Below are 13,714 nucleotides of genomic sequence, written 5' to 3'. Positions count from 1 at the left end.
GTCATAAAGGACTTACTTCTGAGTACAATAACCTAGAAGCCCTATTAGAATAAAGGACTTACTTCTGAGTAAAAACAGGTTCATGATTGCATGGTGAATTGTTTGAAGGGTAAGGACCCAGGGATGAAGGCCTTAAAAAGAAGAGTAAGCCACATGCTGGAGCAAAGTACTGAAACCTCAGAAGTACTCAAATTTGGCATCTGTAAGTGTCACTGAGTAGGGTAGTGCATACATACTTGATTGCTTTGCAGAAGAAACAACACTAAAAACAACACACAGCTTCTGCTAGTCATAGAGCAAGGAATTAAACAGGTAGTCCAGTAAATGCCTGTGGAACTTCCTAATGTTTCCCCTATTAATATCCTTATACTTTGACCTACTAATGTTGGTACATCTCCATATGTTAAAAGAACAGAGATTCTCAGGCTGTGCAAATTCTTTCCTGCATCTCAAATTCCACACTGGTGCAGCATGATCATAGAATACACAGAGATTTGGGATCAGCTCTTAATTCAGACATCAATTCAGCCTTCTTCAGAAGTAGCTCTCAAAATAACTCACACCTATTTCTAGTTAGAAATGTCCATCCCCATCCTATTTAGGAGACAGATACTGGGCAGGCAGCCCAATCCAGCTACAATATCAAAACAAAGGGGAAGAAGAAAGCCAGGTGAAGGCCAAAATGTCTGTGTGTTTGTTTTAAAAAGACCACCAGAAGTCAGAAAAGCAAAGATAAAAGTTTATTAAGTTACTCCATGTCACTCTCCAACAGTTTTGGGGAAGAGGGGAATACACACATACAGACAGCAAAACCTATTCCATAAATTTCCAGAACTGGAGGGGCAGCCCGAAAACTGAACAAACACCAAGCTGCTATCATCACTCTCCCTGGGCTGGGGACAAAAATACACACCAAAATCACCAAGGAATTGATCCCCAAATGACCTCCACTGACCTCCCTAACCTCTCTCAATCACACACACACACAAGCACATATCAGCAGGAGTTTTAGCGTGACACATTAGAGAGCCTCTTTCCCCACATACTAGCCATTCAAGGAATGTACAAAACAGAGATGGATGGGGGGAGAAAAGTTCAGACAGAGAGAATGTTGCCAAAGCAATATCCTTTTAAGGTCTCAGTAATGCCCTGTCAAGGATAACAGCCTGAACCCCCTTCTGTTCCCCTCCCCCAGAACAGGAGGTGTTTGAAGCCAAACTAGGCCACATAAGGGAAGCTGAGCAACAGCCCTTCCGAGGGAGCCAAAGTGAACTTCGATAAGCTGAGCTGCTGTTTCAGCTCACGATGTGGAACGGTGCTGAGCTCCACTGTCACTTCTGAGGGCAACAAAGGGTGTGTGAGGGAGACCGTGGAGGGTTGGAGGTCAAAATTGAGCACCACGAGGTAGCGCCTGTTCTGATCCCAGACACGTAGGTAAGCAAACACTCTTGGGTCAGGGGTGCTGACCAGCCAAAAATCACCATGAAGAAGGGAGCGCTCTTTCCCACGCAGCTCGCTCAAGTCCCGGAACAACTTCAAGACTGAAGACTTGTCTCCAGTCTGTGACTGTGGGCAGAGAAATAAGCGGGGGGGGGGGGGGGAGGAGGGGAAAAGAATCGGTCATTCATAAGAAGTATTTCTAGAACATTTCAACAGAGCATGCATTAGGACTAGCAGGAAAGTGCCACGATGAAGCCACCTCAAAGCAGCTAAACAGATCTGGATCTGGTTAGCTCTCAGCTGAGACACTGCCCAAGGTCCATCAAGTATGCCTCCATTAGGGTTACCAGGTCCCCTTACCTTCCTGGCGGAAGACGGAGAACTGGCACTTACTGTTTTGGCTTTCCCATGATGCTCCTTGCACACGCCCTGCACCTGTGCAAAAACATCGCTTCCAGGAAGTGACATCATCGTGCAGGTGCAGTTGGAGGGCGCGCACACTTTGCAGCAGGCCAATTTTGGTGTCAAACTAGTTTGTGGCCAAAACTGGCCGCTGTGAAGCATGCAAGCACTCGGGGCAATGAGATGACGTCACTCCTGACGTCGCACCACCCTGGGAGTGTGCCCGGGAGACCCATTCATGCCCCTCCCCCCAGCCAGGTGAGGGGGGGGGATGTGAAAGCAGGGGATCCCCCACCCGGGGAATGAAATTCCAAGCCCCCATGAGTACCACAGTCAAAAGGTGGGGTATTAATGTAATAAAGAGATTTATACCAGCTGTTGGGCACAAACCAGAAATGGCTCTCCAAGCGCAGGCAGGCAAGGGTCCCCAAGAATGGCATTTGCAAGTACATCATACCCCGTTTGTGAGATTCCAAGAGATACTTGGGCTGACTTCTCTTAGAGGCAGACTACCCAGTCATAACAGATCTCTGGTCAGCATCGTAATTCTGAGGAGCAGAGAGCTGTTCCCGCTTCCCCTCCCCTCCAGTAGTAAAGTCTAGTAAATCCAGCAGGCTACCATAGCCCAGTCACTCACTTTCATGTTTTGAGCAAGTACTAAATGTTTCCAAAGTAACCAAGAAACTTTTTTTAAACAGTGTTAAAACTGAAAGCACTTTTTGCCAACGCTTATGAAGTTTACTTTTAAAGTGTGCCTGCTCTGCCTGCATTTTTCACAAAACCACTCTTCTGGGTGTAAATTTTTGACTGGAAAGAGCCAAACCCAGAGCAACACATCATGCAGAGATGCAACAGGCAGCCTCCCAACCTATGTGGTACATTCCCCTCTCAGCTTACATTGTTCTCCCTCCTCTATTTTTTCTTCACAACAACCCTGTAAGTTGCATTAGGCTGAGAGAGAGGTACTGGCCTAAGGTTACATAGTGAATTTCATGGCAGGGTGGGAATGTTAACCTGGTCTTCCAGATACTCCTCTCCAATTTCAGCAGCTCAGTCATCTCCCTTTCCCCCCCACCCCCGCACAACTCACAGCTCCGACCCTTTCTTACCTGCACAGTGACATTGCTGTCTGCGGCACTCTGCTGTTGCTCTCTTCTACTTAACTGTGGATCTTTGGAGAACCCAAAGTTTACAGAGTTGTCCCACTGCATGCGAACGAGTGTGGACTCTGCAGGCTGGAGAGAAGAAGCCACCAGTTATAGCGTGCAACATGCAAGCACAAACAAAGTTCAAAAATGAACAAACCACAAACACCCCCTGCCCACCTCAGATTAGCACATCATAGTAAGAAAACTCACGCCCTCCCCCCAGACAAAATCTAGGATGTAAATTAAATAACATTTCATCAGTCTGCTATTCAGATTCCATCCCATCCTGTGATGTTTGGGGTATTCCTTACCCAAAAAGTTTGAGATTTTACAATTTCATAAGAAATGGCAGGAAGGAAGAAGACGAGGCTCTTTGAACACGTCCCCAAAATGATGCATTCAAAAGGCAATGCTCCTTCAGCGCTCCTGCCCCAACCTGAGCTTTTGCCAGGGGCAGCTGGCACTCCAATCATAAAGTTTGCAACAACCACAACTGCTTGTGGTTTTGCATTGTTTGTATCGCCAAGGTTTAGGAGGTCAGGACAAAAAAAAACAGGAATCTTCTGAGAAGAACCAGGATTGCATTCAAAGAAAAGAGGAGGGTAACAGAAATAGTAAAGGAGGAAGACTGCAGTTACACTCTTTGGCCATCCTCTATGCCTTTCTTTATTTACACCCTTGTTCTCCTCTCCTCTAGTTTATCCTCACAACAGCCCTGTGAAGTAGGCTAAGCTGAGAGGGTGTGACTAGCCCCAGATCACTCAGCAAGCATCCATGGTGGAGCGGGGAACTGAACCTGGGCCTCCCAGATCCTAGTCTGATACTCTAACCACTACACCGCACCGGTTCTCATCTTTACAAGGAGCCAAAGTTTTCCCGCTGCAATGATGACTAAAATTCCCACCTCCCATGCTGCCTCTGGTTTGTCAAATCATTCAGCATCCTAAAGCTTACCAACGATTATCCCATCTTTTAATTTAATTGATCTAAAACACTGTCTTGTTTTGCTTCTTGGATTTTTAAAAATTATTACAATTTTTTTATTGTATTTTGAGTATTTTTATTTCTATACCGACTTGGGAAGTAGGTGCTGAAAAGAATATATTTTTAAAAATTAAATTTTAAAGTCTGTCTTTACTAAAGAGGGTCCATTAAATGGGTACCCAATCCTGCACATCTCTGGATTGGCCAGCGGTTGGAGGTCAAACTTCTCTGGAAGCCAGCCATGCCATCTGGACTAGAAACAAATGTCCAAACACAAGTTATGGGAGCCAGTTTTGGCTACTTGAATGTATGCCCTGTGCATAGTCAGAGGCACTCTGGTTACATATACTCTAGGGCTATGTCTTGGCGACATTCCAAGAATGAAACAGGGCTTTTGTGTATTTTCTCCCACACCCAACTTGGTTCACTGAAAATTCACTGAGAATTGTGGCTTTCATTTCAGAAGAGCATGTTTGCATTCCTCATGGCCACAGCAAGAAACTCTTAATCTGGAGAGCTGAGTTTGATTCCCCACTCCTCCACTTGAAGCCAGCTGGGTGACCTTGGGTCAGTCACAGCCCTATCAGAGCTGTCTCAGCCTCACCCTCCTCACAGGGTGATTGTTGTGGGGATAATAATAACACACTTTGTAAACTGCTCTGAGTGGCTGTTAAGTTGTCCTAAAGGGTGGTATATAAATAGAATGTTATTATTATATTATTATTTTTTTAAAATGGGGGCACAAAAATGCCGAGCCAGGGCAAAACTACTTCTGTCTGCCTTCCTGGACTGCCCCCAATCCATTTTCTCATCTGCCCCCTTACCTGCCCTGGCAGGTCTCGCAGCCCGATCTCATCACCAAAATCAGTGAAGGGTGTCCCCGGAAGCGTGTAGATGAGCATGTGGTATAGGCGAAGAAGGTGTTCTCCCACAAACCCAAAGTCAGGTCTCCCCACCTGCAAAATGACAGATGCAGAGTTTAAAAACAAAAACAGGAAAGCAGATAAAGATTTCTGCTGGGGCCAGAGTCAGAGGTGGGCAGCGCTGAAGGCCCTCTGCCAGTCCTCAAACCACAGTTACTTGCTGCCACCCCACCCCCAGGCAGTGGCAGTTCTCCTCCTTCCCATCTGCTGCACAGAGTGAAATCTGGAAGAGGCAGCTGTTCCTCTTCTTCAGCAATGGAAATGGGCACAATCCCACCCACCTCACTTCTCATCCCCTGGCCTGTGACTCACGCTCCAGCTGGGCCACTTCTCCCCAGAAGCTTGGATGTAGGTGTCGATCAAGCGGGCCGAGGTGTCGCCATGCTCGTCTTGGCCCAGCCCCAGCAAATACTGGCTGGTTAGCAGGTCCACTGCATCCGTCTCGTTGATCAGGGAGAAAATGCTACGGGGGTCCCATTTGTGCGTTGTTGCGATCAGCACCCTGCAGGATAAGAACACACGGTGGTGGGCTGTTGAACTGCGGCAGGCTTCATGGTGGTAGGCAGTTCTGGAATAAGCCCGGTGACAACCTGACAGACGCAGGAGGGTTGTGTAATTTGGTTGCCTAACTAAGCCTTCTGAGAATCACAGCCATCATTTAAGAGAGCCATTGCTTACGTTGTGTTTACAAGCACAGCAGACAACAGGGCTGTGTTGGGAGCTCTGGGCCTTCCAGGCATGCAGTGGCCATATTCTGATTGCAGCATGCATGGAGCAGGCCAGCCTTCCTCACCCACCATTAGATGGCTCTGGGGAGCTGCTATTTACAGAGCAAACAGCAGTTTCTCAAGGTTGTTTCAATTCATATAAATGATAAGGGGAGGAAGAAGACAAAACCCTTCTGCACACATGCCACAACTAGAATCTAGCCCTTGCAAGGTGGGATACATGGAACCTCTGGTGCAAGTTTAATACAAAATTCTTGTAGTGGGCACAAGGTCTTTGTCACTAGTGAATCATCTCAAAGTCTGTCCAAGAGGCAAAATGTTATGGGATGGGTTCCTACCTGGAATTGTCATCAACTCCATATTTCTCTGTCAGGTTCTTCCACTCAATCAGGAGCTGTGTCTCCTGTGAGGAATCCAGGTTTCAGAAAACACACATCCAACAACACAACCGCCGCCGCCACACCCGATACCCGCTTACAACCTTTAACTCACCCCGCGACCCACACACACCACCACAAGAACCACCACGGAGGTATCGTACCATTACCACCACAAGAAAGACAAGCACATTTTGGTCCTTGTTTGGTACTTGTCCACCACCCCCAAGTCCATAAAAGATCACTGAAGGAACAGAGATGCAGAAGCAAGCCTGTCCCAGGGGCTGGCTCCCCACGTACATTGAGTACATGCTCGATGCTTCCAATCTGGATCCCAGACACGCCTTCCTTCAGCCAAAAGTCTATCGCTGCCTGGAAACAGAGAGAAAAGCAGGACCACACAAGATGTTAGTCCACAACATGCCACCAGGAATTCTCATTCCATTTATACACGGTGATTGCTCCCTACCAGCCACAATGCGACCCTTTGGTTAATTATTTTTATTTATGTTCAAAAGAATACAAACCTGTTATATTGTGGCAAGTCGTGAATTTGGCGAGGTGCCCTTATTGAACTGTTTAGTTATTTTCCCCTGATTCCATAGGGACAAAAGCCTGTGCTGTAGTTTTAGTTTCACTTTCCCTTCTGGTTGTTGGGTGTTTGTTTCTACTCAGCAGAGGCCTGGAAAGGCCCTGGCTTTGTTCCAACAAAACTTTCAGTCCTTCTGGCACGGTGTGCTTATGGAATTATTACAAAACCAGAGTGTTACAAGGAATAGTGCCAGCTCAGAACCAGAGAGCTGCTGATTCAAATCTTGCTCGGCTATGAACCTCACTGTGTGGGCTTGAGCAAGACGATCACAGCTAACCTCGGCTACCCCACAGAGTTATTATGAGGACAGAGGCAGAGCGGGGCGGGGGGGCGGGAATAAGGAAAACATTTATGCCACCATCTGCCTTTTTGGGCGTATGCATATAAGTAAAGAGCATTTAGAATTCTGTTTTCAAATTTAAGAAATAGATTTCTATTTAATACGTTACAGAGATGTTATTTCTTGTTGGGTAGGTTGAGTATACTTCTGGCTATGTTTATGAAGGTATTTACCTCACTTTTCTCCCCAACGTGAACCCAAAGATGCTCAATTTTACTTTAACAACAATCCTGCAAGGCAGGTTAGGTGGGCAGAGCGAAAGACTGGATCCAAAGTCACCCTTCCATAGCAGAATGGGGGTTCGAACCTGGGTCTCTCACATCCTAGTCTGACACTCTAACCACTACACTACACTAGTTCTCCAAGAAGCACACAAGGTTGGCTGCTTTTGGTATACATGAAATATCTGTCCCTGTTCGTAGGACTTTAGCAACCATTGGATACACAGAAATTGAATCAGAAGCTTTTCCTGGTACAGAGTTCTAGAGGTGGGAGTGGGGAAAAAAATTACCTGCCTCATTTCAAAGAGCTGCCATAGCATAGTGGTTAAGAGATTGGGATGCAAATTAGCCATCTGCTGGTTCGAATCCCACTGCTGCCATGAGCACAGCAGGTAGGGCCTTGGGTCAGCCACTCCTCTCAGCCCCAGCTCCCCAGCTGTATTGTGGGGATAAATAATAACACTGATTTTGTTCACCGCTCTGAGTGGGCCCTAATCTGTCTAGAAGAATGGTAGATATGTGCAGTTATATTTCTTTATTTCCATGAAGTGAGCAGCTTCTAAAGGTAGAGGAGATCTTACCTAAATTGTTTTCCTCCTGCTCAAAGCCTCCCTCCCCCTTCACTCACCTTCATTTTGTCCTGGAAGTTACTGCTCGTAAAGATCTCTGGACTGAACCAAGGGGATTGGCTTTTATAGTTGGGTGTCAGGTCCAAGATTACTTTGAGGCCTGAAAAGAGGTGAAGCGCACCCAGTGTCAGAATGCTGGCTCCTGGAAGTGCTGCTTTGTGGCAGCTGTCATAATAAGGAGCCTCCCTCCACCCCATGCTACCTAGCACTAGATCCTTACTCTTTTTCTTTGCAGCCTGAAGAACTTCCTGGAACTCTGCCGCTGTGCCAAATTTGGCATCAATGGCTTGAAGGTTCGTCCCAGCCAGGTCATCTTTGAGGTTGACGTGGAGTGGCCCGATCACCAACCCTTTCACCTTGAGAGAGTTTAAATAATCCATCCGCTGCTTCAGACCTGCAGGGCAAGACACAGAAAATAAGCGGTTATGACAGGTTGTGCTTGTATGTTGATTCCAAAGGGTAGAAAGGAGGCCTAGAATCTGGGACAGCTGAACCAAAATCCTAACTGCTGCCAGTAACTGATTATGTAGCCTCGTCCTTATCTTTAACAGTGGAGTGCATAACAGCTTAGCTTGCCAGGTTATTGTGCAAGAGAACACAATAAAGACTGTAAATTAGAAGTGCTGCTTGAATGATAAGGTGAGTGATTCAGTGTCTTTCTCTTCTAAATCAGGCCAAATCTGTTTGCTCAGTAGTAGTACACAGCATGAAGTCAGCAAATCAGGGATATCCACAAGCAGTAATTATGAAAAAGCCATCTTTGGGTTTAAGAGTTTTTAATACGTCATAGCAGGTACTATCTTCCCTGCTTTCCCACATCAGAAGTATTCCCTTCTCTTCAACACAGGAGGAATGCTTCTTCTAATATCATGTCCCCTCATGTAACAGAAATCACTATCTAAGAAGAGTCATTCCTTCTTTCTGTCATATAAGAAGGGATGCTTCTTCCAGTATAATGCTTGCTGTGATGCATGACGGCATTATTTAAAAAGAAGCATTCTATCCTTTTTTGAGAGGATAATGCCTCTTTTTAGAGACATGGGTCCAATTCAGCTAGAAGAAAGGGTGTAAGCACTTTAGTAAATAAAGCACACATGTATTACAACAGACACCATCCTAGAAGAGGCATTTCTTCTTGTAGGAAGAAGGGGAGGGTGCCTCTAAGATGGTGCTTGTTGTGTGAATTTAGCAAGTGCACTTCACAATATCAAATTATTAGTAGGCATACAATTCCAACAACCTGCACCTCACACTTCTCCAGACCTTGGAACTCCTCATGTTCAAACCTCACTACTGACATGCTTAACAAGCCTCCATTTTCTAGCATCTGAACCACGCATACCCACCATCTGCAAATAATAATGCTGCCCTACCTTATAGGGTTGTTGTGATGCATGGTCATATGGAGTCATTCAAAATAGACTTGATATTATGAACAGCAGCTCAATTATTATCCGGAGCTAGGTGGAGCACGCACATTACTCCCATTCTGCAGTCACTCCATTGGCTCCCCATCAGTTACGAATACAAAGCCCTTCAGGGTCTTGGTCTCTCATATCTATGAGATTGCCTCTCTCCCTATGCTCTGCCATGACAGTTTTGGTCATCTGAACAGTGCTTTCTGCAGGTGCTACCCTGGGCAAAATCAGCAGCTGCATTCTCTGTGGTGCACCCCCCCGTATGGAATGAGGATGAGGTCAGGAAAGCTAGTATGCTCCTACTAGGTAATTTTTTCATCATTTAACATGTAATGTTTACATTGCTTACGCTTCATTTCAATATCGGTTAGTTCTGGATCAGATTCCGCTTGCTCATGCTTTGTTTAAGCACTGTTTTAGCTGGGTATCAAATTCCTGCCTGTTTTCAAATTTCCTGCTTACCAGTGCCCTATTGAATGTCACAGCAGTAGACCATATTGACTTATGCTATGTAGTTCACCTGGAGTCTCAGAGAGGAAGGTGGGCTATAAATAACGTAAATAAATAAGAAGCAACCCAAGACTTGGCTCAGGGCTCCCCAACTTTTAAAGTCTGCAGGCACCTTTGGAATTCTGACTCAGGGTGGTGGGCGCAACCACAAAATGGCTGCAGAAAACGGTGCCAACCACAAAATGTTATGGAGTAAGGTTATATATGACTTTAATAGTAACTTTTCAACATTTCAGGCAGAAGCTCTGCTTAATCTGTATAGCCAATCAGAAGCCCCGCTGGGCAAAAGTCCACCCTGGCTCTGCCCACTTTCTAAAAACACTTAGCTGGCACTAGGGCACCCATGGGCACCACACTGGGGAACTCTGGCTTAGATCATTAGCCTCACTTGTGTTTGCACCCCTCTTCGTCCACTGTGGAGGCTGTCCTGTGCTGTGCCTTGCTTTTCTCCAGCGCTAGCAGCCTTTTGGCTCATTGAAAGACCCTGGGGGGTTGTACAAGCAGAAGCTCCTACTGCAAAGGAAGGGGTCTGCAGCAGAGATCTGCCTTGGCAACTGAGGGCAAGAAATGCTAAATATCCAAGCCCACGTTTCTAGCCCTTAAAGCTGCATAAACTGCTGCTATGTCTTTGTGAACTTTTATCTATTTACACTATGGCATTCCTTATGGAAAAGTTCTTGATACTGACTGAACTGATCTCACACTGGATAATCTGCCTTGAGACTCAGAGAAAGGCGGACTATACATGACATAAGCAAACAAACAGATTTGAAACTTGGATCACAATATTTCAGAATAAAGAACAAGCGGGCTGCACAGGACAAAAGCACATTATTTTAGTCCCACTTCTCATTTTAGTGCCCCCCCCTTCTGGGTTTGGTGAGGTTTTAAGCTTCCTGTTCTAACTTCCAAGAGTCCAGGGACTTAACAGCCCATGGAAAACCTATGATGGTCTTCACAATTTCAAGAAATTCACTCTGCTTCATGCCCTGTTCTTAGAAACCCTCCCAAGATTCTTGGTTTCTGAGCCTAAATCTAGCCATGATAAATGCTTGGTCAGGACACTGTTCCACGGGAGAGGATGTGAACAAGCAGCAGAGCACACAAAGTCAGCCCTTTTGGCCTCCTCACCATGTGGGGGATTGAGAAAGAATGTGGCGGGGGGGGGGGGGAAAGGGACAGATAGATCTGACTATGAGAGAGGAAGGAACGGAAACTTTTACCCAGCAGCCTCCGAGCTGAGTCAGCTTTCTGCTGACGTCAGGGACTGATGAAACAAAGGCCAGCCCTTGCACTGAGAAGGAAGAGAGAAAGCTGGATAGAACCGGCTGGATGCCTGGCATGGGGAAATCTGGCTGGCAAGGACTGCTGCCAATGACTAGGTAGCATTTCCTTTGCACCATGCAGAGTGTGGGGGGGGGAGGCAGCTGCTAATCACATGCGCTCAAAGCACTGCTGAGTATAGAGGAAATATAGCCAAGGATGGGGGTGCTCTTGATCTGACCCAGAGAGGCCACATTATACCCACGACCCCTTCCTTTCTGCCTAATTTATCAAAACACAATGAACTTGGCCAGCTCTCCGAGGGTTTACATTTAAAAAGAGGGGTGGGTGGGTGGGAATTGAGTGGGTTAAGGAAGCAAGATCTTCAAGGCAGCTAATCAAGTTTCAGTTAAAGCTGAGCAGTTACTTCTCAGATACAGCCTTTGACCAGCGTGTGTGCATGTGGATCTCCCGTGATACACACCACCAGTTCAAGGCAAAGGGCATGGCGGCAGGGGAGATTCTTGAGCTACATTCAGAGTTGCGAGTAATGGATGGGAGGGAGCAATTACTCCGGGTTAATTAATTAACCCAAAAGAAAAGGGTGGATGCATTATACCCATCCGGAATTTATTACCACTTCGGGGAATGATGATGAGAAAAAGGGATCGTGTTAGGAAGAAATCAGAAATCTCATTGCCAGTTCAGGGAAGGCTGGTTGAGCGTAGTTGTTAACCCCAGAGACAAGATCCGGGACCAGTGACCCTCTCAAAGAAGCAAGCCTGCTGGGCTGTGTCACCAGCTCACCCATCCCTCCCTCTGCCTCCCGCTCAGGGCGCTCACCTAGTAGATCCCCCTCGCCATCTGCGTTGGAGTCTTGGAAGCTTTCCACCGACTGGATGCGATAGATGCCCCCTTTCTGCCACCACTTCTGCTGGGGCAGTTCCTTGCAGCGGGGGGCTTGGACGATGATGACGATGGCGCCCGCCAGCATGCCCAGCCACCCCAGCCAGAAGAGGATCAGGAGCACCCAGCGGGTGCGCACCCAGCCGGGGGTGCCCGCCACCTGCAGCAGCTCTTCCTTGGACAGGCCCGTGAACTTGGCCACCAACTCCCCCTCTTCCTCCTCCTCGGCCACCTTCACCTTCACCACCCCGTTCTTCTCGCCCATGCTGCCTGGGGAGCTGGCCAGGGCAGAGTTTATGGGCTGTTTCTCGGTGTCCAAGTCGCTCAGCTCAACATCTTTCAGGTCCAGTTCTGTGTCCTGCGTTACGCCCGGGGAACTCATGAGGCCACCTGGGAGAGAGAGGCGCAGGATGTTACCCAAAGTCTGAGAAGGAAGGGGGCAGCCCATGTATCCAGTGTTCCTTCCCTCTGGGCCCGCTTCCCAGGGCTCAGTTTGAAAGCATTTCTCGAGGCTAGTTCAGAACATGTTGAAGCCATCTTTCCCTGGCTACTGAGTAAGCACAAGCAGGCTCAAAAATCTGAAGTCAAGATGTTCAAAGAGCCATGATGTGGGTCCCAGATCTCAGTGGGTTAAGAGCCCACTCCAAAGAAGCCATTTTCTCCAGGGGAACTGATCTCCATAGTCTGGAGATTCCAGGAGATCTCCAGTCTACACCTAAAGGTTGGCAACCCAACCAGAACCTTTCATTGTAAAGCCAAATGTTTTAATCCACAGGGCACAGCCGCTCATTTTTGTAACACCTGAACCAAGAGCTACTGACCTGGATACAAAACTTCCCCGAAAATTGTAAGAAGCTTTTACCCAACTTGCTTACAGGATCACCCCATCTTTGTAAGCCAAATGCCAATTCTGGCCCCTTATCATAAAAAGCCACCAAGCCCACACCACCAATTATTATACTACTTTGCGAGAATCCCCACATTCTCAATTTACACGTTACCCAAAACCAGCTTTCAATACGGAAGATGGGTAGAACTGGGCACGTGTATTAACTAGGTCGTTTTACCTAGTTAATACACCGCCCATTCCCAAGGGTCACAAGTCCACCCACATCAAGCCCTGCAACCCCTTACCCTCTTTTCTTTACACTCTTCGGTGCGAGTTGAGCAAAAGGGCAGTAGTATGCTCAGAACGTATACAGTGCGTGTGAAAGAGGAGGCGGGGGGTCCCACGTGTATTCACAGCGCCGTGCTGTCTTCAGCCAGTACCGAGTACGTTCCGGCTCTGCGCTCCTTTCGCTTCTATTCACTTGTAATCCGGTTCGATCCGATTTGACCAGAGCTCGCCGGCCGGCAGCTCATGTAGGGCAGCTTGCTCCGCCCCGCTCCGCCCCTCCGGCTCCCTTCAGTTCCCGGCTTAAGGTGGAATGGAACAAATTACCTCGCGTCACCCTGCCGGGTGCTGAATTTGTTTGCTCGACCGGACCAAAAATCCATCTAGTTTCCTGTCTGCAATAGCCAGAGTGCTTCTTTCCACCCTATCCCTGGGAAGCCGAGGATAGCCCTCCCTTGCTTGTCCCCAAAATCTGGTATTGGCGGTAGACCACCTCTGCACATGGAGGTTCTATGTTTTCCAGTTGATGAGAACTCCTAAGAACTGATGTATTGGATCAGCCATCTGCGTCTACCAGCAAACATCCTGGAACACCGGAAAACTCATAAACATGCCAAAAGGTGCTAACAACCGCACTTATGTACCACTCTTCTAGACAGATTAGTGCCAGACTCAGAGCAGTTAACAAATTCAGTGTTATATTACTATAATCCCCACAA

The 13,714-nt window shown here is 47.3% G+C and overlaps 1 protein-coding gene across 1 annotated transcript; it reads right to left on the bottom strand.

Moving 5' to 3' along the window:
* Window positions 1-718: 718 nt before the first annotated feature.
* On the bottom strand, window positions 719-13,206 carry SLC3A2 (solute carrier family 3 member 2). Its single transcript, XM_054993083.1, has 10 exons — window positions 13,016-13,206; window positions 11,819-12,271; window positions 8,005-8,178; window positions 7,784-7,884; window positions 6,303-6,374; window positions 5,964-6,028; window positions 5,210-5,399; window positions 4,799-4,930; window positions 2,952-3,077; window positions 719-1,566 (listed from the first exon to the last, which is right to left on the bottom strand). Exons 2-10 carry the CDS (start codon window positions 12,261-12,263, stop codon window positions 1,219-1,221), a joined length of 1,653 nt encoding a protein of 550 aa, XP_054849058.1. The 5' UTR covers window positions 12,264-12,271; window positions 13,016-13,206; the 3' UTR covers window positions 719-1,218.
* Between the last annotated feature and the right edge of the window lie 508 nt (window positions 13,207-13,714).

The sequence above is a fragment of the Eublepharis macularius genome, chromosome 1, assembly GCF_028583425.1.
Source record: "Eublepharis macularius isolate TG4126 chromosome 1, MPM_Emac_v1.0, whole genome shotgun sequence".
Taxonomy (NCBI): domain Eukaryota; kingdom Metazoa; phylum Chordata; class Lepidosauria; order Squamata; family Eublepharidae; genus Eublepharis; species Eublepharis macularius.
Note: the sequence above shows the minus strand (reverse complement) of the source record. Positions and strands in the feature narration are given on the sequence as shown.

Bases quoted from the DNA above. Each gene is read 5' to 3' on its own strand.
- SLC3A2 (XM_054993083.1), bottom strand. From the start codon at position 12,263: ATGAGTTCCCCGGGCGTAACGCAGGACACAGAACTGGACCTGAAAGAT. The intron at 7,885-8,004 runs GTAAGGATCTAG...ACCTCTTTTCAG, and splicing joins TCAGGCTGCAAAGAAAAAGA to GCCTCAAAGTAATCTTGGAC. The intron at 6,029-6,302 runs GTACGTGGGGAG...GATTCCTCACAG, and splicing joins GCATCGAGCATGTACTCAAT to GAGACACAGCTCCTGATTGA.